The 27,913-nt window shown below is 53.2% G+C and overlaps 1 protein-coding gene across 1 annotated transcript; it reads left to right on the forward strand.

Moving 5' to 3' along the window:
• The first annotated feature begins 12 nt into the window (after positions 1-12).
• On the forward strand, positions 13-27,913 carry LOC105700995 (serine/threonine-protein kinase 17A). Its single transcript, XM_012427366.1, has 6 exons — positions 13-507; positions 17,366-17,578; positions 17,659-17,797; positions 22,792-22,918; positions 23,316-23,544; positions 23,813-27,913. The coding sequence occupies exons 1-6, from the start codon at positions 377-379 to the stop codon at positions 24,789-24,791; spliced, it is 1,818 nt and encodes a 605-aa protein (XP_012282789.1). The 5' UTR covers positions 13-376; the 3' UTR covers positions 24,792-27,913.

Here is a 27,913-nt window from a genome sequence, read left to right on the forward strand (position 1 = left end):
GGCCGTCGCGCGGAGCGGAGCTCCCGAAATTCGCCCTCGTGTTCACCGTCGGGTTAACCGCCATATCCGCCCGAGATGCGAGGCTACGCGACGACGCTCCTGTTCCTCGGCTCTCCCGGAGCCTCCCCTCGCTCCAGCGTCCTTTAGGCGAAGGGAAAGAAGAATTCCTAAGCGGAAGCTGCTAACCCTCCGTCGGGCCGTTCGTTAAACCCGCGACGTGCGCGCGCACCTGCGGCACCGGGTGCCGCCCGGAGTGCCAAGTTCAGGGCCGTGCCAGTCGGCGCTCGCGCCCCGGGGAGAGTGTACGCGAGTGTCGCCCTGTGCCCCGCAGCCCCCGGGAGGCGACGAGCCTCCCCCCGTGGGACCCGCCGGAACCATGACCGCGGATCTCTTCGAGACCACCTGCGTCCCCGGCCACCTCGCTCCCACGCCCCAGCGACTCGAGAGGCTCCTCTCCAAGCAGACCCTCGAGGAACTCTACGACGTCGAGGAGCAGCCTTTCGCCAGGTAACCGGCGTACTCTGGTCTTCGACCCTCTACCTTCAAATAAATATACCTCTGTATCTTCGGACCCTAGTTTTAAGACGATGATTTTATTTCTCCTCGGGAATGATTCCCTACCTCCACGTAAATGTAACCCTGTATTTTCGGACGCTAGTTTTAAGACGCTGATTTTCTTAGCGTGAATAATTGCAGGGAAAAGTTAAGATCGTTATCGTTATACCATTAAGGAGAGACGGACTATGGGTGGGTTTTGATAACGAGAGTAAATCCTGGAATTGGATATTAATTAAATTAATTTTCTGGAGTCTAGAGGCGGTGTATTGGGATTTATGATATGGGGGATTTTTTTTTTTATTTGTGGTTTTAAATAATTAGTCCTTTTCTATCCTGTATTTCTGTACTGAATTATGGAACTTTTCCGTCCGGAAGTATCAAGGCAGTCTCGTGGAAGAGGAGCTCCGGGGGAAGTCCGCGAAAAAGGTCCCCCGTGAAAGTTGACCACGCCGAGAGGGAATTCCTCGCGCGAAATCTCTCTTACGGTATTCCGCGATTCGACGGAAGTCCCGTCGCTCGGCTCTCCTCGTAAACCTCGAAAACTCGGCGGGGAAAATGTCGGAGGGTCGGTCGTTGATTCTCTATTTTGAAAATCCGCGAGAGACCCCAGGAATGCGGACTTAACGCGGGGAGAGGAATTCCTGGGAGGGTGTTGCCCTAGGTCGGGGACCCAGACGGGAGATTTTGCGGAGGAAAATTGGGAGATATACTTTTCCCCGTCCACGAGGTCGACTCCTGACCCTGGGAGCCGTTTCAGGGTCAGCGACGAACCGGAAGGGTACTCGGGGTTAAAGAAAAAAAAAAAGAGAGGAAGAAAAATTCAAGACCCCGTTTTTGCGTTTCCTCTTAGAAGGCCGAAATGTCGGGAAAAATTCGGAATTTTCCGCTGCGAGGTGGGTGGGTCTTGGAAAATGGGCAAATGGACGAATGGGAGGGGGGAATCGCCCCGATGGTCCTTTCGGGTCGTTTTTGGCCCTTTGGAAACGAATTTCGAGGTTCTAGAGAAATCCCCGAATTCTCATGGAATTCTTTTTCGGCGTTCGCCTCTCGCGGAGGGGATCGATAATCGTAAATAAATTGAAAATAAATCGGTAAGCGGGGCGACGAGTCGCGGGTCGAGGGGGTCGGCCATCTCGCGACAAAGGCGTCGTAATCGAGTCGCAACTCGACGCCGGTAGGCGGCTTGTAAATATTATCATGGCAACCCGTGGCCTTCGGTTCGATATTCGCCATGTAAATAAAGCCTGGGTCTCCCCTCGCGCGGATCGATCCTCCGATTTTGCTCGGCTGGAAACGCTCCTCTTCCGCGCCTCCTTCGCCCACCTCGGCGTCTCGAGAGGACCGCCGAGAGAGAGAGAGAGGGGCCGCCATGAGAAATTTTAGCACCGAGTCGAAATTAGCCGTGGCCGGACCGAGTATTCTAAGACCGCGAGGTATGCACTCGCCACTTGATATTTATATCCTTTATTGGCCGGATGGAGCCGCGGGGGATGAAGAACCTTTCGATTGCAGGCATCCTTGTTTTATATTTATTTNTTATTTATTTATTCCACGTTCGATACACCAATTTCCCATTTGGGGAAATGCAGGTGTACGAATGAATGCCGCAGGATGGGATTTTTTTTTTATATTTTCATTTACTCGCGCTTTCTACTTGATTTTCTCTTCGGTGGGCGGATAAATGTGCTGTTGGTTTTTCTATATTGTTTTTTCCCTATCTTATTCAATTTTCCTTCCCCTGGCACGCTTTCTGCGCGCGTTTCGACCGAACTCTCGAGTAGAATCAACACGGGGAAATTCCCCGCTCGTTGCAAGGGCCGCAGCTGCTCCGTCCGGGCCAGCTGGTCCCCAGGGACTGGATGTGCTCCCGAAGGACTCCCTTAGTCTCCATCCTGAATTTTCTTCCAGAGGTCCGCAATGGCCCCTCCCGAGAGGATCCCCGTCTCGGGAGTTCCAGGAAAAACGTTGCAGCCACCTCTTCGTTACCGAAACTCCGAAAAGGGCGGTCTCGGGTCTCTCTCTCTCTCCCACTGAATTCCCATCTCGCGTCCTCCTCGACATCCGTTTTCCTCTCTGTCTTCGAGGGCCGTCCTCGTCGGCCGATCGGCGCCGGGCGCCGCTCCGTCCTTCTCCTTCCGGCGGCGGAGACGAGGAAGAGAGAGAGGGAGAAAGAGACGGACAGAGACGCCCCATTCATAAGTCCGGAACGTCGTACGCGCGAGTCGTCTCTCCGCCGAAAATATATTTATCGTCCCCCTCTTTGCGGCCCCCTTCTCCCTCCCTCCCTCCCTCTCTTTCTCTCTCTTTTTACGAGCGGGAATTGAAGATGCAATTACGCGCGGGCGCATTCCGCTCCCGTTCGGGGAACCGCTTCTTAAATAGCGCCGGCTCGGTTTCTTCACCGGCGAGGAATCGAGGAGGCACGCCGGAATGGCCGGGGAAAAAGAGCGGAAAAAGGATGCGGAGGGAGGGACGAAAAGAACGGAATCCAAGGGGCGCGGGTAAAAAGAAATCCCTACGAGAGTTCACGGTCAAGTTTACACCCCGTTTCTCCTCTCCGTCCATTTCTGCTCCCTTTTTATTTTACCCCCCTTCCCCATTTTGAGGAGCTACGGGATTCCGCTCCACGCGTCTTCGCCATTTTTTTCCGGATTCTTATGTCCCGGGGTACTTTAAATATTTCTCTCCTTTTTTTTTTATATGTATGGATATTTCTCGTGGAAGGCGAATCGAAGGGCGAGGGGGATTAAATTTATACGGGAAAATGGCCGCGCCTAATAGCGAAATGGCGAAACCGCGATTGCCTCGGTGTGCGATTACACCGAGGGGATTACCGGTCGACCTTAGAAGGATATCGGATACTCGGGCAGGTGGAAACACGAGGCTCTCTCGAAAGACGAGAGTCCTCGATCGGCCGCTTAAATGTCCGATATCTCGGGGCTACCCTGGTCTCTCTGCCTTTGATCTCTCTCTCTCTCTCTCACTCTGTCTCTCTCCTTCGCCTTGATCCCGAGGAAAAGCGGCCGAAAGTCATCTGTGGGGAGTCAAAAATATCCTCCCTGGTATGGATTAAGAAAATTAATTATTAGAGGAATTTTCTGATTTTCAAATATATGTTTAAAAGAGGGCCCCTCAAGTGGCAGTAGTATCTACCACAGCAGGCTGAGGAGTGGGTACCTTTTTATTGTCGCAATCGCGGTAACGTTTATTTTTCATTATCATCTCATTCTTCTTCCTTTTTTTTTTCTTAACACAAAGGCTGACCGCCGGTTTATCGGTGAGGTAATGCGGGGAAGGTGGACTGCGCACGCGCGGCCGAGTCACCGGGCTCACGTGACCGAATCGCGGCGCGCCGATTGGCCGGCGCGGCTTGGTCACGTGATCCCGCGAGAGAACGTCACCCACGTGGCAGCCGCGGCATTCCGCGTCGCGACTCCGTCGCGCGCGCGCACTCGGTCTGACGTCGTCCCGTCGATTTTTTCTTTTTTCCTTTTTCATCTTTTTTCCTTTCCCTCCTCCTAGTCTAAACACTAGCGCGCTATCACCGAGTTCTCTCTTTCCGCATCTCGAAACGGACGGAATTACATTTTTTTTTGGTTTTTCTTTCTCGTGCTTTTATTCCTTAAGGATCGATCCAGGGGAGGATCTCGAGACCCAGGGTGAGTCTCCCGTAACTGGAGCTATTCTCGGAGGCTCTTTTTGGGGGAGAAAACTCATTCCGGTCGCCGTTCCTCTTTTCACCTCCCGAGCGATTCCCGACCGGTTCTCGGACTTTAGAAATCGAAACGCCGTCTCTCGAAAATCGAACTTCTCTCTCGACTCTCTTCCGGCGCTCTCTCGGACCCGGAAAGTCTGTCTATCTCTCTCTCGTCCCCTCTCTCTGATAAAGGGACTCTCAGGGAATCCGGCGATTCGTTCACCCTCGTTCTTTCCCCGTTTACCTTTATATGAATTTTTTTTTCAATTAAATTCCCTTTGTCTTTGCCCTGTTTTTTTTTTCTTTTTATTCTTCGCCCGCGCGAAAGCGTGCCTATACGTCGCGGGGTGTCGGTGTGTGCGGGGACGTGCGTGCCTCTTACGTGTCTCTCTATAGACTCGTATCCACGCAGGATGGTCATTCGACGATGACCTGGATGCAGTGAAACCGGCCGCGTGTGGGACGCGAATCGCCCCGAGCGAGCGATTACGCGCTCTCGGGCTAATTGCGATCGGCCCTCGCAAATTACCACCTCGGAGGAGAGGATCGAGGCTTTCCCGATTTCCCGGACGAATTTCGGATCGGGCAGTTTGGAAAGCACGTCGACCGCGATTTTTCTGAATGTTTGGAATTTTTTTTTTTTTGGGGGAATTTTTGCAAGTTTCTAGGATTTTTTTTCCATAATTTACAAGAATGGAGGTTTTACTCTTGTGGGATTTTTAGATAGTACTCTTTTTTTTTTTCGAAGACTATCAGGCGTCTCTCCCCTCGTCGCTTCCTCTCGTCGTCTTTGCAACGGGAGTACATCCTGGCGCCAGCATTGATGCACCATGTGCCCCGTCGGGAATGCATTTACTCGTAGCGAACGATGCACATGCCCGATGCATATAAAAAGCGCCCCCTTACCCGCCCTCCTAGAAGTGCGTCGGTGCATCTGCAACGCGACGATTGTCAGGCGCCGTCGAGTGTCGTAAAGGGAGCTGAAAGGAGTCGATCTTAATGGGGGGGGGGGAAAAAAAAAAAAAAATAGCCACGGGATTTTTAGAACGTTTTTTATTTTTAAATTTTCTGCTGAATTAAAAAGAAATGGAAGAATAACGCACGAAAAAGGTCGTCGCCGGTCTCTCGCGATCGGGATAGAAAGATCCCCCTTTCTTGGATTTTTTTAAACGCCTTTTTTAACATTTTCTGCTGAACTTTGGAGGGAATAAAAAGAAGACAAAATTAGAGTAAGAAAAGGACGGATGAAAATCGTCGAGGGGATCGTCGCCGACTCGGCGGTCTCTCGCGATCGGAATAAAGAGGGCCCGCTTTCTCCGGTGCAGCTGCAGCTGCCGGTAATAAGCGGAACGCGGTTTTTTCCTCCCCGGAGTCGCGACCGGCGAACGTAATAAAGCCGTTCACCGCCGATCGTGTCAGATCGATACCCCTGTTTCTCCTTTTTTCCCTTCCTTCTCTCTCTCTCGCTCTCCTGGCGATCGAACGATCGATCCTACTCCGGTGTCGTCAAGGACGACGGGAATAGCGTCCAACGACGCCGGGGAGACACGAGCATATCCCTTACCTAGGACCGGATTCGAATCGATCGGGATCGATATCGGCCCCCTAAGAATCCGAGTTTAGATCCCTCGCCGAAACCTCGGTATAAAAAAAAAAGAAAAAAAAAATCGAACTTTCGCGAGTCGAAAGGCCGCCGAAAAGGCCGCGGAGGCTAGCGACGGATCGCAAAATGGCGCCCTCGGTGAAAGGTGGAGGGATTTCACTCCTCCGGTCCGTAGGAGTTCTTTCTCCTTCGGCGCGGGACGATTCCGCGGTTAAACGGCCGCATACTGGTTTGGCGTCGGCTTTTAATAGATCCCCCTCGTCCCGATAGAGATCGATCGGTCGATCGGTGAGAGATACGCCGAATTTTTCGGGGGGAGGGCGGGAAAGGATTAATTAATCGCCGCCGTTCTGTTGCTATCCAGAGGTAGATGTGGTTGCGTAGGTGATAAGCAGTCGAGGGCCGATAAAGGGGACGACCAGGTGGAGAGGGCTCGATCCGGGATGGATTCCTGAGATTCCTGAGGGATTCCTCGGGAGTGACTCAACCTGTTCGGCTATGACGATCGTCTTTACCCGAGGTGGACGTTTTCGATATCTCCCCCTATCCGGGATCCGTACGTGTCGACCTGCACGGCCGATAATTCCCGATAGTCCGTGACGAGTCGCCGTGACGAACGGATAGGGAAAACGGCCGGATGCGGAGGTGCGACCTTGCCGTTAATAGGATACTCCCGGCGGGAAAAGGAGGGAATTTCGTGGAGACGCCGTGGATTCGTCACCTGGTCGTGAAAAGTCACACTCGGCGACGCCGGTTTCGAAATCTCCGGCCACGACGGGGCGACAGGCATCTGACTAAGCCCCCGGAAGTGGCTCCTCCCGAAGCCGTGTCTCAAGAATTCCCCAAAAACGCCGTTCGATTAACGATCGCGATAGATCGACGCTCCTCGTACATCTCTTTACTTATTAAATTCATCTTCTGGTTCTATGAATTTTAACGCGAATTCTTTTTTTTTTTGTGAGGGAGGTCATGGAGATGGTACGCGACAAAAGAATTCTCCCTCTGGGGTGAGGGGTCGTGGGGTCGTCGCCCTATCCCGAAAAATCCTCTCTACGGAGGGAAGCAGACATAGGGAGTACCTAGAACCATCAATTTTCAAGGTCCTCCGCCGGGAATTTTTTTTTCTCTCCTTCCCTCTTCCCGTTTCCTTTTTCCGCGAGGCCCTCCGCCGGGCGGGTCTCTTCTCTCTCCTTCATTTCTTTTCCCCCTTTTTCTCACTCCCTCTCCCTCCCTCCGAGCGACGCCTCTCTTTCCCGCGAGAGTCTCCCTCCAAAGTCCGCTCGGTGAGTAATCCCTCAGGAATCTCGCCGAGGAACTTCCTTTCCCGAGGGAGCCCTCCCCCTCGCTTCCGCCCCGCGCCTTGTTATCCGGCGTTAATTGCCCGGAACCTGCGGGAGGAACGGCCCTTCCTATCCGTCGCAGCGATAACGCAACCTGTTCCGAGGTGCCCTCCGTTATCGCCGACTTTAATTTGCGGAAAATTGGATTTTTCTTCCTTTACATTTTTTTTTTTTTTTTTTCTTCCAGGAGGAACTCGGCAATATTAATTTACGCAATTTTAGAGTGCCGCGGAGAGTCCGCTCCGCAATGGCGATCTTTTTTTTTTTTTTGGCTTCTGTTGGGAGAGGAGGCTGGAGAGATACGCGGTCCAGCCTCCTCTCCGCGCCTGGCGGGCGAGAGACGTGAATAATTTACGGCTCGGACGACGTCGAGACTCCTGTCTGAGAGCCCGGCGCGTCCGGCCCCGATTTTTCGCCGGAAGCGGGGCAGAAATTGGGCCTTATGGTCCCAGGGGGGGAGGGGGCCTGAAATCGGGCCCCGAGATGGCCGGAAAGGGCGCGGAAGCCCGCGCTGCCGGGCCCGAGGATCCCGATCCGCGGATGCTGGGACCTTGGGCCTGAGAACGGGCCCGAGAGAGACTCTCCGGCGCGGCCGACTCTTGGTAACCTTCATCCGGGGACCGTTACTCTGCCCCGTGGGGCCCCCCGGCTACGTTATCCGGGTCTCTGGGTCCGTCGTTGTCGACAGCGTCGCTCCGAGGGGGCCCCCTTTCGGTCGGTCCAATTCTCCCCCTCCGGCGGCCCTCTTGCGGTTTTTGGGCCGTAGGGCCCCGTGTCGCCGGACCCGGTCGAATCGTCCTCCGGATAATTGAATGCCTCCGCGTCGACGGGACGCCTCTCCCGTCTGGCTCTGTTTTTCCTTTGTTTCCTGCTTCCTCGATACGTCGGACCCACCGGGCCCGTCGTGCCCAAAGGCACTCGACGATAATTGCCACCCTGTCCGAATCCTCGACTCCTGACACCCCCCGTACCGTCTCGGTGCCAATTAACACCTGACCTTCCGAAAATCAGTCTGTTCCTTGGCCGTGAAAATTTGAGGCCCTCGGGAAAGGGCCCGACAAGCCTCTGCCAAGGGAATGGCGGCGACGCGTTTCTCCGTTGCGTGCCGCGCGGTACGTTTTGCGGTTTTCACGGGCGCTCTTTCTCTCCTCGTTCCTTTTTTTCCTCCCCCCGGGCCCCCGTCCTCCGGCGGTCCCAGAAGCCGGGCCCCATGTGGGCCAGCACGCCGCAAGTGGGTCTCGCAGCCGAACGAACGCCTGCGAGGTCGAGCGCCGCGACGCGGCACGTCGCGGTGCATCGCCGGCAGGTGCAGCGTAGGACCCACTTCCTGTGGGCCCCGAGGGGCCCCTCGGCGGGGCCTTTCCCATGCTCTATTCCACAGGAGTGAGGGGGCAAGGAGTTTTTGCCTCAGTTTTAACGAAGCCCCGCGGGAGGATTCCGCAATACGCGTTAATTTCCCCCTTTTCCGGGTTTTTTCAGACCTCGCGAGGCCGCTCTAAAAATTCGGAAAAAATTCAGTAAAATTCGGGAAAATTCAGTAAAATTCGGGAAAAACTCCTAAACCCTCCGGAGTACTTTTTCATATGTCCGCGCGAGGATTTTACCGTCTCGGCGATATTAATCCACGAAGCGGCGAGCGTTTCGACGCGTCATGTCCGCGCGTTAGACCCGCGTAACGGTGGCGGCCGATTACGAATCGCGTGTGCCAACTGTCGTTCTCGGGGACGTTAATGCCCTGCCGTTTTGACGTAACCCTGGAAAAGCGGGTTTATCGTCCGGGCCCCCGTTGATTTATGGGATTTCTTCCGCGGAAGAGGACCCCTCTCTCTCCTCCATTTTACGCCCCGATCCGACGCCCAGCGTCGCCGTCTTCTCTCTATCTCTCCCCTCGTTCGCTCGGATTTCCGCACACCGCGAGATGCCATTCGCGAGGGTTAATCATTAATTAATAATCCATGTACCCCGAGAATTAGCCGGCAACTTAGTGTATCCATCCCGATCGGTTTCGCACGCGCGCTTGGTGACCGTCGTAAATCAATACGACTTAGTAAATCCGGATTAAGGCTCGTTTAACCGGCGGTACCGGTAATTATCCCCATTGACGTTGTAATCCGGTATTCCCCGCGTTGCGGCATCGGTGACGATTGCGGGGCAGATTTGCGTTTTCAGGGGCCCCAGGGGGCCCGTCCGTCCCATTGGGCCCCATAAATCTGGCCCGGCTCTAAATCACCCGTCGGGCCCAAAAGTAGGGCCAGACATTGAAGACATGACACCGATGACACCGGCCCTGACGATTGCGAGATAATTTCTATACCGTCTCCTTGCCAAAGAGGGGCATTGAAAGACAATAGAAACGGCTAATATTCTAATATTGAACACTACGATTTATACCCGCCTCTCGGAAATCCGCCGGAATTTGGAAAGTGGGCCCAGGAGTCGCAGGTGCGAACTCGGCTCTGCTCACCTGAGTCACCTGAGTCACTTGGGGCCCCCCTTACCCCTTCTTCCCTGGAACCGGTGCCGGCACCACCTGGAAACCGTTAAACCGAAACTCGAAACCGCGGTCGCCGCCTTTCCTCCCCCTCGGGAGGGAATTTTCGAAATTTTCCCTGATAGGGAATCGGGAATAAATTTCTCCCCCCTTCCGGGAAAATCACCTCGGGATAAGATTATCAGACAGGAGGTTGGAAATTTCGAAAGCGTGTCCTGGTGGCCTGGCCAGCCTTAAAAAATTAGTCGAGTGGAGGTTCTTTTTTTTTCTTTTTTTTTTTCCTTACGCCAAGACATTTACGAGCCAGCCCGGGTCTGGCCCCTTTCGCATAAATTAAGCGGAGGAGCGAAAACCGAAGGGAACGAGGGAAATAAAAAGGAAGGGAAACGAGAGGACGAGGAAGAACAACGGGCTCGTCCTCGATTTCCGCGCGCGCCTCCTCGGAAGAGAGGACTCCAGGACGATGTTTCAAATTTCTCGGATATTTCATTGTTTCCTTTTTTTTTTTCTTTTTCTTTTCAATGATCTCTTTTTTGGTTTCCTCCAAGGGGAGAAAGACCCAGGAGATGCCTTCGGCCCGTAAATAACTCAAAAGTCGACGTTCCTCGAGGTCGGCCCTCGGTCCCATTACGGTTTTTCGAGTTCCCCCGCCACCCTGGCCGGGGTCAACGAGTTCGTCTTGTCTGGAGTGCACTAAAGATGTCAAGTCGCCCTCGGAGCCGGCTTTCGACGTGGTCGGGTATCCCGGGTAGGGCGAGACCTCGGGGGAAGGGAGGACAGGGAGAAGGAAGAAGGGTGGAGGGATTATTTCCTTTTACCTTGAAATTTCGTCTCCAGGGGCCCGAATTAACGAGATGTGACTTCCGAAGAGGTCGAGGGACCGATTTAAGCCCCGGTTGGGGGATCTCGGGGTGGCCGTTTAATTTTAGGAATTTATCTCATCGCCTCGGATGTCTTTTTCCGGGCCGGCGGTCGTGTCCGGGTCTCTGAATGAAATACCAAGTCCGCCACGTCGGCGCGGCAATAATTATGAATTATCGCGATCCGCGGCGGCCGGGGCCGGGAAAAGAAGAACGTCGAGTATCAATTCCCGAGGCGCACTTCCGTCGGCGATGCGATTCCATTTTACGATCCCCCACGCCGCGGCGACGGCGAGCGCTGACCTACGCCAAGCTTCGCGGAAGCTCCACGACCAGCCCGGGGTTATTAAACCCATCCGCCGAGGTTTGAGGAAATCCGAACGCATAGGCGAGCTCTTTGAACCCTCCGGGAAACCGCTACGGACCCTTCTTTCGATCTAATTTCTGCGATCTCGAGGGAACTCGCGATTTTTCTGGGGGAACATTCGATGATTTTTCGGGTCTCGCGGAGGTGGTGGGGGTGGAGGAGGAGTGGGGGCGCGAAGCCGTCATGGCGGACGGCGCTCGACGCGCGTCCACCTCGGCACTTTAAATCCTTCTAGAATCCGTTCCCCTGGGAATTTCCGGGTTTTTTCTTCGGAGGATCCTCGAGCTCGATGGCACCCTCGCGCCGCGTCCTCGGACGTGCCGAAATACCCCCCCCCTGGCGGTTTATATTCATTGAATCGCCCTCTCGGACTGGTTACTTCGGCGCACAATGAGCCGGCCCTTCCAATTAGACGGCGCCCGCGGACAATGGCGCGAAATGATTTGCACTTGAATGCGAGCCCGCCCCTCCTCGGGGCGTCCGACGACCGGATGCGGCAGCGACGCGTCGCCGGCCACCGGATACGGTCTCCCATGCGGCCCGGTTAAGAGAAGCACGAACCGCCGTCTTGTCCTCGGATACGGTCCATCTCTTCCCCCCACGACTTCCTTTCCGTTTCGAGAGATAAAAATTCAGCCCTCTTCTATTTTTTTTTTCTTCTTCTTCTTCTTCTTTCCTTTCCCGAAGAAATTATGAAAATGAAGGCGTGTTCCAGGTCGCTCCCACCGACTCGCTTCCCCCGGGGGCACGAGACGTCGCAATTTTCGCTTCCCCGAAGGGAAGAGGGTCTCGCCTCTCGTTGCCCTCGCGTGTCGAGGTTAGATTGCCCCCCTGCCCCCTCCCCAAACCCCCGTCGCACCTTTACGAGGGATCGTTTAACGAACGTGTAGGTATAAGGTAACGTGCCGCTCGGATAAGGTCGAGCGAGCGGGATAATCGCCGGGACGTTTCGCGCTATTCGCCAGCTGCGACGCCGGCCTTCCCGTTTTACCTAGCCCTCGCCATATTTTATTCCCTTATTCATTTATTCATTTATTTATTTATTTATTTATTTGTTTTTCCCTCTTTGTATCAGTCCACGCCATAGGTCCGGAAATCTCCCGCACTTGCCGCATTTTCGAGGTTCATAGCTACGTATTCTCTCGTTCTCTCTCTTTCTACGGTAACCTAGATACTCGGGAAACGTCGACGGGAAATCTTGCCGGCCTAGGGACGGTGGTTATAACAGAATCTCCGAGAGATGGAACCGATCTCGGGTTTATAACGGGTCGTCGATCTTCCTTCCAGGAATAGTGCGTCCTCCGATGGCCGCGAGTCCTCTCTCGCGCCCCCCTCTTCTTCCCTCCTCTTTTCTCCCCCCGGTTGGTACCCTTTCTCGCTAGCCCGTTGCCCTCTCTCTTTCTATCTCCGTGCCCCGCGGAATGCCGACTGCGTTCCCGGCGGGTCGTCGATTCGCCCCGCGAAACTCGTATATGCGCGTCCTCGTCTCTCTCGCGGCGATCGAGGGCGACCGAGAGAGAGAGGGGAAGAATGCGTTTCCTTATCGCACGGGGTTCCTGCTTTTCGATTCCCTCCAATCTTGGCCGATTCGTCTCCGAGCCGCTTCCCACGCGGCCGGGAATCGGGGGACGAGATGCAGAACAGAGCGCGGAGGATTTGGCCAAGTGGAGAACACTGGAGAACGGTGGAGAACGCTAAATGAGTCACGAACACCTGATTTGGCCGTCGAGCGGGACGCACCCTAATTTTGTCGGCCTCGATCCTGACTCATCCGTGATAATAGACCCGGAGGATGTTTATAGACACCCGGTTTTTTTTTTTTTTTTAAGGCCCTCTTCCGTCGGCGCGGCCGGTGGTCTTGCGCAACGCCGCCGCGCGGAACGTCCTTCCCCGAAGGACGGACGCTCCTGGAAGGGCTCGTCCCTGGCTCCTCCTCGGGGTCCTCGGAGTGCCGGGGATATTTTTCCCTGGAAGAGGGGACCATTACCGGGTCGGGGGAATTTTTTTCCGATTTTTCTCACCGCCACAGGGAGCCGGGCGAATTTATTTCCTGGGAGGTTCGGCGGGACTCCGGCGCCGCGGTCCTTGAAAGTAGTCACCGAGTGGGACCTTCCGGAGTATTGATTGGGCTCATCTTCCGCATCTCTCGTGCTAATGGACGTACAATGGCTTGTTTTGTCAGCGGGGAAAGTCCTCCTTCGAAGGACGAATCGGGAAGGATGCTCCGGGAATAGGCATCGACGGTTTCGAGGTTATCCTAGGCCGCGTGGGAGGACAAACTCGATTTGCATTCCGATGAGAAATCGCCTCGTCCATTGGTGTTCTTTTTTATTTGTGGGATTTGTTTTTTCTTTTTTTTTTTTTTTTAGGGGGACTCCGAGTCGCGTTAATCAAATGTTTGTTCGGCACGATTCTCCGCGGATGGGCCGATATTAATTCCAGCCAGGAAGCCGCCGCGTCCTTTACGCGGCTCCGTGGCATTTTTCCTTTCCCTCTGTTTCTTTTTTTATTCTTTTTCTTTTGCCTCCTTTGATGATTCAACGCGCGGCGTAACGCCGTCTAAAACTTACGTCAGCTAGACCGCGAGTTTCGAGGCCGAGTCGGCCACGTGGGTGGACGTCGGCGTTCTTGAAGAGCAAGGCAAAAGGGAGCCACGTGGTCCCTCAGATGGGCAGAGCCTCCTCTAAGAGGGAAATCGAAGCGTGGGTCGTGGTCGTTAAAAAGGAGCGAGGAGAATAAAAAAAAAATCAATTTCACCTTAAAGATAACATTAGCCGTCGATTTTCACCGTTTCATCCGTCAGCAGGTCGAATCGCACGAATCACCTGGGGGTACGGTGGTTGAAATTAATCGGAGGTATTGCGCTTTTCGGAGATTCATTCGAAAAATAAATGGAATAAATTGTCGCTGACATTTCGCTCGGTGCCCGTAATGGGAGCTCCGGTAAAAATGGCAGATGGACGAGACTCGAATCCCCAATGAGGGGGAAGGACCAGGAGCACCGGCCAGAACGAAAACGAACGAGGTTAGGACGACCTGGAAAAGAGAGAGGGGAATGGCCCTCGAAGAGGAGCGCATCCGAGGCGTCCTTCGACGACCGCCACAGTTTGCTGACCTTTTGGCGAGCGAGCGAAAGAGGAAGAGGCCGAGAGGGGGAAGGACGGAGGACGAAGGAGGGGAGGAAATTGATAAGGCGATCTGCCGGGGTAGGGGAAGACCAGGGACGATGATCTCCGGAGGTGGGACCAACTCCTGAGGAGTCGCCGGCTCCCTCTCAGGGTCAAGGCCACCGCGCCAGTTCGAAACCCCGGAAGCCGCCTCTTCTCCCATTATCTCGATTTTCCTCGGCGAGGACTAATTTCGCAGGAATCGGAAATTCCGAGATCCAGGATCTAATTTCTGAAAGAGGAGGAGTAGATGGAAATCGATAGGACGGAGGTGGGACCACCTCTTGCGGGGTGGCGGCAACCCTCTCAGGGTCAAGGCCACCTCCCGAGTCCGAAACCCCGGAGGCTGCCTCTTCGCCGATTACGAGTAAATCCGACGAATCGATCCTTCCGCCTATTTGTTAATTTTTTTCTTCCTTTCTTCCACTTTCCTTCCCGAGCATTAATTTCGCAAGAAATCGCGGATACTCGCCGGGACCGGTCCCTCGGGATTTCGCGACTCGCAGGGGGAGGGAGAGGACCGGTCCCCCCTCCGTCGATGACGAAACGGGAGAAGCGAGTAGCGTCCTTTATTTTCCTCGAGATTTCAGGGGGACGTCGCGTCGATCGGGGGTCGTCGACCTGCCGAGCGACTTTTCGACTTTTCTTTCTCGAGGTCGCTCGAAAATCGATTCTTCTCGACGGGTCGCCGCTCCGGGTATCGTCGCTCGGGTCCCTCTTCCCCTGGTTTCGTCGAACCTGGCCCCGCTCCTCCTTAAAGCGACGCCAGAGCCGCTCTCTCTCTCTCTCTCTCTCTCTCCGTCTCTTTTCGAGGCCGCTTTTGGCGCGCCCAAAGACGCCGCGATAAATCGCACCAGTCGGGCCCGACGACGTAAATCGAGCACCGAGTGAAACTTTTCGCCCATCCCGAGGCCCTCTCGAGGCGCCTCCGCGATCGACACCGGATACTTCCTCTTCTTAAGAGGGGCTTTCTATTTAAATAGGACGAGAGAAGGAGCGACGTCGCGCTCTCGACGCACCTCGGGGGACGCCGCGGCGGAGGCTCCTGCCAAACGAGACCTCGACGCGCTCGTTCGCCGATTAATCGCGATAATTCGCCGATTAGGATGCGGATCGAGATTAACGGTCAACGGTTTCTCAGGAAGCGGAGGTGTAACGGCTCTCCAAGTCGCGTGGAATCGCATTGTTCCCACGGGAAGGTGGTTACGGTCAAACCCCGACGCAATTATCCCGGGCAAGGTGCGTGGCCTTTGACCACCGTTCTCCAAGATGGCGGACCACGGACAAGGAGAGGTCCCGCTTCTCCGGCTGGGTGAACCTCCAGTTCGAGTGTGCACAAACAAAATTAACGGGGTTATTGTAATGTTTCCGTGATGTAGATGTTCTGCCAATTTTTTTTTTTTTTCACAAAAACTAGAGCGGTAAAAAAATTTAGAAATTCCGAAAATTACCGTTTTCACGTTTTCGAGGCTCGGCATTTTCCTAGTGTCGGAGAACTCACGAACGTCTACATCACAGAAGGATTCCAATGAGCCTGTTAATTTTTTTTGTCCAACTCAAACTGGATTACAGGTTCATATAGTCTGCTTCTATGGTCTGGGATTTCGCCGACCATGGAACCGTTCCTTCCTTTGTTCCATCTCCTGGTCTGGGTCCATGGTGTCCGGACTTCCTCGGCCTCCTGCCGTGAAAGGACGAGGAGTTTCGAGGACCCTGAATATGGACAAAAACCGCGTTTCCGAGCTTTGGGTTTCACTTTCCGAGCAGGGCTCCCAGGAAGGGCTAGGTGGAAGAGGAGGTCGGAGGTCCCTCTTGTCCGGGACTAATGAACGCCCTTAAGAGGCTGCGCCTCGCGGGACCGAACCTTAAGTGGAGTAGCGAGGATGCTGGAAGGATGCCGGACCAGGAAGAACCAGGAAGGATCCCGGGCAGCGACGCTGTACAGTATGTACGGCATGCGGCGTACGGTCTCTCCTTCGTCCGGAGAGGGAGAAGTAAATCCCTGGCCCTTTGACCAGGGGTCATCGATCCCGGGTACGGTTTCACCTCTGGAGAACAATTACCCCGGGTACCCCTGGGATTATCGTCGATTTTTATCGGCACCCTGGACCGTTGCATCGGACTATCCCCCTGCAGGTGGAGAACAGACGAGAACGAGGAACGTCCCCTTTGAGGACTTGGTCCACCGTCTAGTAACCCGGACCTAGGGTCCCCAACCACGGGATACCCTCCCTTGGTTCCTGTCTCTTGAAGAAGAAAAAAAGAAAAATTGCCCCGGTGATGGAACATCCGAGTTATATTTCCAAGCTCGCAGCACACTTTCCGGGACCCTCCGAGGAGTTTGCCCGCGCGAGAAAAGTCCGCCTCGGAGACGCCTCTCGGAGAAAGTGCATGGCTTTCTACAGCATCCGATCGGTATGCGATGTCGGGATCACTCGGGCCCGTTTTCGCTGGTTTTCGAGGACTCACGGGAGCCGTTCCCCCGGGTCTCCGGATCCCAGGCTGACGCGAAACGAGGGTCGATGGAGTCCCTGGGGACTGAGAAATAAAGGGGGCGTCGAGGGTTTCGGGATCCCGGAGGACTCTGGAGTTTGGGCATATGGCTCCTCGGGTCCTGTTCCTCGGGGAAATGGGGAAACAATGGGGAAATTGTGCGCAATCGGTCAGGCCTTGCGGGACTCCTCGACTGGCTCTTGCGCTCTTGCTGGAAGCGGCCATGTTGGGTGGTTGAACCTAGGGAGCCGAGGCATTTCTCTCGGTTGGGCATGTCCGAGCTTCCTCGTCGCACTCCCGTCCAGGTGGCCTCTTTTCCTCTCCCTCCCTTCCTCCTCCTCCTCTTTCTCCCGCGGCGAGCCAAAAGTCATAAACCTGGATGCCTGGTGGCCGTTGATGGCTCGAAGAGAGCGAAAGAGGGGGAGGGAACAAAGGGGCCTTGGACCGATCTCATCAGCGGCCAAGATGGCGGCGGGCCCGCTGACTCCTGGTGCGTAAAATTGCGGCGCCTTCGGGCCCCCTGGCCCGGCTCCCGTGTCGGCTCCCAGGCTTCCAGGAAGGTCGTCTCTCCCTCGAGTACCCTCCCCTTCGTGCTTTCGCGGTTTTGCCCTTCTCGCGCCATGTTTTCTCTACTTTTTTTTTTTCCCTCCACCTTTCTGCCCTCCTCCCGTGTCTCCGTTCGCGCTTTCGCGGTTTTGCTCCTCTCGCGTTTTCTCTCGTCGGTACCCCTCGTCCCCTGGGAATCCTGACTTTGGAATAATTCGAACTCTTTTCCTCGGTTCCTTGCAGGGGGAAGTACGCCACGGTGAGGAGATGCCGAGAGAGGTCCAGCGGCACCCAGTGGGCCGCCAAGTTCCTGAGGAAGCGACGAAGGGCCCAGGAACTTCGAGCCGAGGCACTTCACGAGGTGGCGGTGCTGGACGCCGCCGCTCCCTGTCCAAGGCTCGTCTCCCTTCACCAGGTCTTCGAGACCAGCACCGAGATGGTCCTCGTCCTCGAGCTGTAAGCACCCCGAGTTTACTGCTCGATCCCTCGCCACTTGGACTCCGTCGCTATATCTCTTCCTTTTTTCTACTCTACAGGGCTCCCGGAGGTGAACTCCAGATGGTCCTCGACAGGGACGAGGTCCCGGAGGAGCGACAGGTCGCCAGGCTGCTTCGCCAGATCCTGGACGGCATCGCTTGTCTGCACTCCCTGAACGTGGCGCACCTCGATATCAAGGTGAGTCCTGGTATGGTCCGGGTGATCGCGAGGGGTCCTTACCCAATGCAACGGCGAGACGAGTCCTGGGGGGACTCGGTCGGCGCCGGCGTCGCTTGACCGGCGTCCAAGCCGGGGGCTAACGTCCGATCGGCGCTCTAGAGACTCTAGAGACTTTAGAGACTCGGTCCGACCCAGATTGTTATGCAAATAACGAGCGGTCCTGCCAACTGCCGGATTAGAAACGGATTGGAGGCAACGGGGCGCCGCCCTGGCCGAGGAATTCCGAGGTTACCGGGCTGCAGTGGTATCGGGAATCCCCGTCTAGGGGAGTCTAGAGGGAATCCCAGACCCCCATCGGGGTTATCGATATCATCGTCACCAATTAAATTATCGCCTAATCGACTCCCATCGTTCGCACTTTGTCTCTAAATTTTTATGCGACCATCCTTGAAAATTCGATTTTTGGCTTCGGATCATTTTTGGCGTAGGTACACGGGTTTTCGCGTTTGCCAATTCCCGCGGAAGAAAAAGAAAAAAGGGGAAAAAAAATATAATATATCGAAACGGGCGAGTCAAGGCGAGCCGGCGAATCGGCGAGCGTTTCGCGCGAATTAATGATACCCGCGACACCCACCTCCCGGGATTTTTCAACCCGGCCGAGATTGCGATCTCCATTATGCAACCCAATTACCTTTGCGTTTCGCAAATTGCCGTTAACTCGCCGGAGAGAGGAGGGAAGGGAGGGAGATAGAGAAAGGGCAACGGAGACGGATGGAGATGAAGTCGCGAGCTGGATAGAGACGGATAGACCCGGAGAGCGTGTGCCGGGTTTTATCGTACAGTTTTTACTTTTTAATCCCCGTAGCCGCATATTTTCTTTCATCTCACCGCAAATGTGTTTGCGGAACTTTCAAGCGCGATCTTTCGATATCTCTCCTCACCCCGAGAGACTTCTCGAGTACGCGATCATCGCGGACGCGTATATCGCCCCGATAACGAGGATTTTCGTTCCTACGCAGTATTTCCCCCCTTTTACCGAAGATAACCGATTCTTTCTTCCCACTTAACCGACTAGCGACTCGATTTTTCCCAACACTCGGCTAATTAGTTGGAGTTAATTGCTCCTTCTCCCTCTCTCCCTCTCAAAGCAGATATTTCCCTCCTCTCGTGGCGCCATCTACCCGGCGGGGTGCTAACTTCGCGAAGCGACCTCCCCGAGGGGATTTCCCACCTCGACGGATTTATCGCCTAACCTGGTGTATGGAAAAACAATGCACGTTGTAGATAAAAAATGACTGTACGGGATTTCGTGATAAATAAGAAGAATTATAATTCCAACGAATTTTAGGGAAATAATTGAAACGCGGCGGGAGTACGCGCGAGAGTACTTCCCCTCTACCTTGCATGGAACGCTATTCTCAGATGCCCATTCAGGATCTCGCCGACTTTGAGAATGACTCCAGGCAGGGTTCCCAACAAAGAAAGCCGAGAGCCGCCTTCCGTTCCGGCCTTATCGCCCGTGATAAGGATTTTTCGGGCCGTCGCGGGATTTTTTCCTGCTCTCGTTTATTCCCCCTCCCTCGACCTCTCTTCTTTCTCTCGCCGCTAATTAGCGCATTCCTCCTCGGGCTACTCGAATGTCGCTCGCCTCGGGATTCCTCGGACGTCCCTGCGGGGAATCCTGAGGGAAACCTGAGAGTTTCTCCCGGTTTTGCTGAAACTCGCGAATGCCGGGTGTCTTATCGCGGGTCCATTTTCCTACGGCTTAGCAAGTTACTCCATATTATCGGCCGAATTGTCGTAGGCTCTCCGAAGTGGAGGGAAATTATTTTATCGGACATTAATTCCTGACTTTTAATTCGTTAATTAATTCATTAATTTTTTTTTCCTTTCATCGATTAAGAGTGGACGTTTACAACGACGCCCTGGCATTCGATACGAGCCTGTTATCAGGCGTATCGCGAAGTTCGTCGCAAGAAGAGATTTCGTGCGATCGGCGCACCGGAAGTGCGTCGAAGTTCCTCTCTGGGAAGTGATAAGACGGATATTCGTCATGATTTTATGCCCGTCTCGCGGATCTTTTAACATGCCGTGATATTGCGGGGGATATTTTTTTCGTCGGATATTTTGGAAATTGTATCCCCCCTGGGAGTCCCGGGGATCTTCGGAGCTCCTCGAGAAATAGGCTCTGGGATTCCTTCCGATTTTTCCAGACCGCCGCGAACTCTCGGGGATGCATATAGAATGCTCACGGTTATGAATGGAAAAAAAATCTCGGGGGAATTCCTTGGCGAGTCTCCAGGGCCCTCATTGGCTGGGAGCCCACGAATCCCGGCGCCGCTCTCTAAAGCCGTGTTTACACGGGGGGATTTAGGTCCTCTCTTGATTGGCACAATTTTTCCCCGATGCAAAAAGAAGGCATGGCCCTGTTTTGTAATTAATCCCGGTACTGGGAATAATGATAGATTTGATTATCCCGACGAGTGTGATTTTTTAGAGGGAGATTTTAATGCCGGTCGCATGTCCGAGAGTCCGTTGACAGTGAATTTTGGCCGGCGCTGTAGTTAAGAGGCCATTTGTGCGGCCGGCTTCCAGTCGACGCACCCTGCGATATTTCTAGTCGAGGAATGCCAAAAGGAGGCTAGAAAGGGAGAGATAAATGAAAGGGAGGGAGGAGACCGGAGAGGGGGAGAACTTTTGGCGAGCGTGTAATAATCCCGACGGCGCCGAATGCGTCGCTCTTGACTTTCCATTTGTCAGAGTCGGGAAACAAAAGTACCGGAAAGGGCTTCCGCAATTTTTTTTTTAACGTCAGATGGAAGAGGAGTCGAGAAAGACCGACGATTGTCCGGTAAATTTCTCTACTTCGGGGAATGCTCCACATTTCTTTTCGGGGAGTCACCGGATTGGAATGGTCCTGGACATCTGTTTTCTGTCTCCCTCTTGCGCGTGGGGGTTTAATGCGGAGCGAGAGAGACGCGAGACGGCGGACGTAGGCACGCGCGCCGCAGCTGTACTCTCTTTCTGCCGATAATGCGTGTCTGGGTTCCCCTCGGCCCTGAAACGCGCCGGAAGTTTCAATGAGACCGGAAGACGGGGATCCCCCTAAACGGAGACTCCGGTTGGTTAAAAAGCGTCCGCAACGTGTCTGGCTTAAACGAGTCGGACCGGGGAGTGGAATTGCCGCGGAAATTGCAGGGAATGCCTGCTCGTTATTTGGCCGTCTACACGTCTACGACGCAATTCGACGCGATCGGACGCATTAATCGATGCACATTGGCCCCACCTGAAGCTAATCCAGATAAGCGTTCCTTATCGATTTACAGTGAAATAAAAGTGAACGAGCCTATAAGGCGAGATCCGTTGCCGGCCATAATAAAAGGTAGAAAAATATAACTAAACTTCCATCCGCCTCGTGGGTTTTACAATCAAAATCCACTTTTTTTTACTAACCTTCGAATGACGACATCTCGCGGTCAAGCCACGCAGCTGATCCAGAATCGGCGCCATCTCTGAGCCCCCTCGCGAACCCTGTACCCGATTTAGAGAGAGACGAGTGCGTAACTATTTATTTTCCGAGGAATCCCGTTAATGAGAAAATGATAGATAACGTAATAGAGCGAGGTCGGTGGATTTGAGACCGTTTCCCTGGGAATGTTGATTATTAAACCGGGAATGCTTTAATATCTGACGGTTTTTTTATTTTTTCTCTTTTGTGAGGCTTGTTTTTTGCCTTCGGCCGGGCGAGGAGGAATCTTAATTATGTTTTAACGATGTCATAATTACCTCGTGGGTTAAGCTAGGCTGGGATTACTCTCGACTTCACTCGAGGGAGTCCGTTCGACAGTCGGGTCACGTCCGGCGCGTAACTCGGAGTAACGAAACGTAACGCACAAACCGAAGAGAGCAGAGCCGAGTTGCCGCTCGAGCGGGTCCGGTTTAATTCCCTCAAGTGGTGTAAGTGGAGTAAATGAAATCAATGAAACAAACGAGAGGCCCGCCCCCGCTCCCTGGGAGTCCCAGGGCGCGATTTCATTTGTTTCATCCTAACCGCCGGAGGTAAGGAGGTAAGGAGGTAAGGAGGTGTGTGTGTGTGTGTGTGCACACATATTAATTGCAGGTATCGCGCAAAGAGCGAGATTACGGCACGTAATGCGCGAAAACGAAAAGTCCAGCGGAGACGTGAATAAAATCCCGAGGAAAATTTTATAAATTATGATATCTCTTTTATAACAATCTAGTTGACATTACTTTACCGGGGGTGGATCGAAATCCAGGGGTTTGCCAGGAAGAGGGGAGGAATAAATCGAGCGGATTAGGGGCGGCCATTTTCCCCCCGAATGCCGGGGCCCTTTTTCGCGTTCCTTCCTTCTTTCTTTTTTTTTTTTCCCCATCCGGCAACAATCGAACAATGCTCCTGGAGAACGTGTGCGGCAGTTGGCACCCCCCCCCCCCCCCTCGAGGCAACGGCGACAACGGCAACAACGACAACGGCAACAACCACCGGGCCCCATTGTCGGGCCTAGGACCCGGACTCGAACTGGTTTACGACCACCTAGGACGACTGTGAATTATGTTTCCAGGACGACGCACTCGGCCCATTGTTGCCGTTTTAACGGAAGGACGCGGGGGAGGGGCCCCTCCTTATCGGGGGAGTTGCGAGACCGATTATTATTCCGCGATTAATTGCCCGAAGAAACGAGACGGACTTCCTTCGCGATTCTGAACTCGATTCCCCCGTAGAGATTTGAAATTAAGATGCCGGATGATAATTGGAGAACGGAGGCCTTCGACTTCAGGTTCCCATATTTATTTATTTATTTATTTTTCATTTTTTTCGATCAGCTGTTCCATGACGTAAGGACCTCGTTATCCGATTTTTCCGATTTCTTTTCTCTTGTGTTATCGAGTGTCGCGAGTCGCTCCGGCGGCTTAATAAATTAATCTCGTCAATAATTGTGAGTGTAATCCGGAGTTATTTAATCGTTTTTCCCATTTTTTCGTGATTTCAGCCCCAGAACCTGGTTTTGACCGGCGAGTTCCCTGACTGCGACGTCAAGCTCTGCGATTTTGGGATTTCCCGGTACATCAGCCAGGGCGCGGACATCCGCGAAATTCTGGGCACGCCTGATTATGTCGGTGAGTTGTCTGGATTGATTTTTCAGTTTTTTTAGCGGCAAAGATACGTCGCGGACGATTTTTTTTCTATGACTCTTTACAAAGAGACCGCCGCCGACCAAGAGAAACTCAACCTGTTGCGCGATCGGACGGAAAGGCGGCACTTCTTGCTGGCGAATTATTCGCCAATCGGAATCCTAACCCTTTACGAGCGGTGCTTTCGGGCTTAATTGGCAATCAATAATTACGACCGATTGATTAATCAAGGACTCTTCTCTCGCCCTCTCCTCCCTCGTGGCCGATTATTCGAATCGTCGAGCGAGAGTAATTAAAAAAAAAAAAAAAAAACTTGTAGAAAATTGAAAACGTTATGCAAAGAAAAAAAAATAGAAAATCGCAAATAAACATTTTTTTTCAGCCCCAGAAGTCCTGAATTACGAGCCCATCAGCCTGGCCACGGACATGTGGTCCGTCGGTGTCCTCCTCTACGTCCTGCTAACAGGATGCTCGCCTTTCGGGGGTGACACCAAACAGGAGACCTTCTGCAACATCAGTCGATGTCGCCTCGACTTCCCGGACGACCTGTTCGAGGACGTGTCCGAGGAGGCCCGGGATCTGATGAGAAAGCTCATGGTCAAGGACCCAAGGTAACGAGCCCCTTAAAAATGAGGGAAGGGAAGCGATTATAAGTTCCACTGATAAGGGAGGGAAGAAAAACGAGTTCCGGTCGCGCTATCCATCTTCCGGATACCCGGGAGGAAGCGACCGTTTCCGGTCTCCCCTGGCCAGTTCCGCTCGTCCGTGATAACCCGCGTTATCAATCCCCTTTGTTTGTCCGCGACCTCTATGATACAAATTTTTGATGGATTATCTCCTAGAACGATTAATAGAAAAGAATGTTTTTTAAATTTCCAGTGAAAGGCTGACCGTGACGGAGTGTCTCCAGCACCGGTGGTTCACGATGTTCGACGACCCGGAGGCCCCTTTGCCGGTCCCAGGACCGACGAAGGAGGAGGTTTCTTCGGAATCCTCGTCAGGATCTGCCACGAGTCCGGCGAGGGCGCAGAGTCCGGAGCCAGGGAAGGTCGAGGCGGCGAAATCGGTCCAGGAGACGAAGACGGCCTCTTCGACGAGTCCTACGACGCCCAGGGCGGTGTCCTCGCACACGGAGAACATCTACTCGAAGCCGAAGAGCGCCCCGATGCCGGTGAGGATCGGGCTGAGTCCGGATCGACGGGACACCTTCAAGAGGAACATGGAGAGTCTGGCGAGGAAGTTCTCGGGAGGCGCCGAGATCGTCGTCCTGGAGGCGACCGGGGTCCAGGGTCCTCATCAGAGAAGAGCCACCGGGAACCACACGATGCCTGCCGGGGAGGTCTTCAAGTGCACGCCGGTCTTTATCCTGGGAGAGGAACAGCAGTGCGACTCGGGCAGCGACACCGTCTCCGAGGTCTCCACCGACAGCTCAAGCGACAGGAGCAGCATCTACTCGGACGACTCCCTGGACTTCGTCCTCTATGGGAAGTCCCAGGCCAGGGCGAGCTTCCCGTTCGCCGTGGGGGAGGGCGAGAGGTGGCCCGACCAACGGCGGAGTCTGCAGCAGCAACAGCAGCTGCAACAGCACCATCGCCAGAGGATCTGGCCCAGGGAGTGCAGCGGAGTAGTCAGCAAGGCCCTCAGTCGGTTCTCCAGCGAGCCGAAACCCTCCAGCAGAGTCGGACCACCCTCCACCAGCAGGGCCAAGACTGGACTGGAGGCGCTCAGGGAACGGGGGGGCAACCTGGTGGTCATCAGGGAACCCGTTCGCGCCGGCAGGTACACCAGGTACAGCGAGGTCCAGTGCGAGTCCGTCCAGGCCAGGATTCGCAGGTTCCAGGTGCAAGGCGCTTCCTAGAGCGAGGCTCGTAGATATTGCTGACTCCGAAGATGCTGGGAGGAGAGATGAAGACGTTTCCGGCATGGAGGTGCTCGGAGGAGATGATGGACCATGATGAACCTTGATGGAACCTGATGGTACCCGATGCACCATGATGGACCATGAAGAAGCACTGGAAGACCAGGAAGCGCCACGAAGAACCGTTCTCCATCGGACCCCCCGTACTTGTACTTATCGAGTAGAGTCTTCGGCCTCTCCTCGACGTTCACCGGAAACCGGAAGCTCTCCGGCTTTGTACATAGAATGTTGTATGATAGCGCGCTCGGGGGTTCCAGAGGGATCCCCTTCAGATGAGACCGGGGCGGGGCAAGGATCTTCCCCGGGTGTTCCTCTCGTTTTTCAATCTTCCACTTTTTCCTCTCGTTCTCCAGGATACCGGGGAGATCCTTCCTCCGCTCTTCCGGTCACTTGGGAGACTGGCGAATGTCGTGTAAATAGGACAGGTCGGCCAACCTGGAGAGGTTCCTCGACCTTGTATATAGACGTTAGATTAGGTTAGGGAAAAGGTGCCTGCGTAAGGATGGGGCGAGTGGGGGGACCGAGAGGATGCGGAAACGAGGATGCGTTCTAACGGCAGTCCCGACTGTCTGCCGATTTTGATAGACTGATTACGACCGCGACTCCGGCCGAGTCTCACCCCGGTGGCGGGAATCTTGAAAAGTCAGGAAATCTCGATCTCTTACCCGGGACCAGGGGATGGTCTTTTGACACTCTTGTCACTCTGATATCCCGATCGCTTATCAACCCGGTGACACTTGGCAGGATCCGGTTTCGAGATCGCTAATCGATCACTCGGTGCCTTTGTCGCGATGACACTCGAGGGGCGATCATCGTCTCTCCGACTCACTCGAACGGTTTCTCGCGTTTTCTCCTTTTCTTGGCTTTCCTCCTATACACGGAGACTCGAGATATATTTCAGAGCTATTTATATACATATTTATATTTACACGGATTTTCACGTCGACCGGACTGGGAAAAGGATGCTTGCGAAGGGGGACGCCTTTCGAGTGAACTCCGAAAAATTCGGATTTGATTTGTTACAATTCATCATTGGAATTCTTATCCTCGGCCAGGTCGCTTTGGGGAGATAAAGTGGAACGTGGGGAAACCGATGTCCGGCCACCTGGGAAATTGTCGGATTTTCCTGGGTCGCCAGTTTTGCACGAATTTCCGAAATTCTGCTCACACACTGATCCACACACACACACACATGTATACACGATTCACAATTTTCGAATCGTCGGATTCGGAATTTTGAGGACAAGACTCGGAAAGTTTCGAAGTCGTGCCTTAATCGCGCATTCGCGATCCTTATCGAGCTTGTAATCCTCTAATCCAAGATTCGAGAGTTTAGTACGTAATCAGCCTACGAGTGTCCTTAATTATCTCCAGCGATTCCACGTGCACCGAATTTCGTAATCGTGGGAAAATTCGTAAGAGTCCCTTCGACGAGGAGGAAAGAAAAATGAAATGGTAAAAAAAAAAATTAAAGGATTGGTCCTTCGTGCGAATTCCTACCGAAGAGGAGCGTATAAGGAAGTGGGAGATGATTATTAGGAAAAAAAAAAAAAGAAAAGAAAATTAAGAGGGAGAGAGAAAAGTATGTGCGAGGTGGCGATAAGGAATTTCGGGCCAATCGGTGATTCTCTCCCTCTGATTTTTTTAATTCGATAATTCGGGCCCAGCAAGCGATAATGAGGTTATCTAATTTATTTTGGAAAATGCTGCCAAATTTTCGCGGAGCTCCGGTGCGAGGGGTGGGGTCGGCAAATCGGCCGTTTCGGAAACGAGATTTTCTTGATATTTCGATTTTCTTGAGGTACTTTTAAATGCTAGTCACGAGTTCGTCCCTTTTTCTCTCTCTTTTTTTTTTTTCGTTTTTTCCTTTCGGCCGATAAGGCGTTGATAACGCTACGGACACATTCCCATTGGCCGAGGTGCCAACGGGAAATTCGTGTCCGCTCTTTCGACCCAAAATCGGGAAAGAGGATGGTAAAGATATACGTAATCAACTTTTTTTTTTTAATGGTTTTAATTAACAAAAATTTCATCACCTGCGATCTGAGGTGACTGTACCGAATTTATTACGCCGGCGACATATCCCGCGAGCTTTTGTAATTATTACAAAAGCGTTGATTAAATCGGTTAGACTTGTAGTCGACAATCATATCAAAATGGCTAGTGATAAGGCTGTGATGAATTCAGTACGGGAACGTTGAGAAACGGTGTCGGATCGAGTCGTCGACCAGTGGTTGATCGGGAAAAGCTGTGAGGAAAAACCTTAATCCGTCCCCAGAGAAGGAAAAAAAAAAAGAAATGAAAATGCTAGACAATTTTTACACGGTTTCGCAAATTGTTCTCTCGAATGTCTTCGGGATTTCGCAGGAACTCGCCTCCGAAACTTAAATTAAAAAAGGGGAAAGGAAAGGCTATATTTACAGGGGATTTTCTCAGGCATGGATGCAAGTTTATTATGTATGTATATATATAAAGAAAAAGGAACACGCACATAAAACACACAAATTTACACACACACGATCGTGGAGACGTCGCGGGAAATGCGAGGAAAACGCGAGCAAGGGTTCGATACCAGGCGGATCGCGGTGTTTCTTCTTTTTCTTCTCTTTTTCTTCTTTCTTTCGTGTAAAATATATACATAAATATATATATAAATATATTTTATAGCTTCGCTACGTCGCAATGTCGAGGGGTCGCGCGTCCGGCGAGCTATTTATTAACAATTTCCCCCGTTTATCGTAATTTTGCAGATTCGCCACCTTTTGGTATTCGTCTCTCGCCTTGCCGGGACATAAATGAATAAATAAATAATCTCCGGCACGGACGTGGCCCGCTCGTCCGATTGCGGTTAATTATTAATTGTCCTTACAGTTTACTCTGTCCCTATTAATTAAACAAATATTATTTACGCTATTACTGTAACGTTTATCATCGAAAAGGAAGACGATCGCGCAGGCGTGCTGAAAGTACCCCTCGTCACCCCTCCCCGTGTACATAGCTCTTCAGTTATTGCATTAATATTAAATAACGCATATGAAATAAATAAATAAATAAAAACTTGA

This window comes from Orussus abietinus, unplaced genomic scaffold (assembly GCF_000612105.2).
Source record: "Orussus abietinus isolate OABI.00-Male unplaced genomic scaffold, Oabi_2.0 scaffold9, whole genome shotgun sequence".
Classification (NCBI taxonomy): domain Eukaryota; kingdom Metazoa; phylum Arthropoda; class Insecta; order Hymenoptera; family Orussidae; genus Orussus; species Orussus abietinus.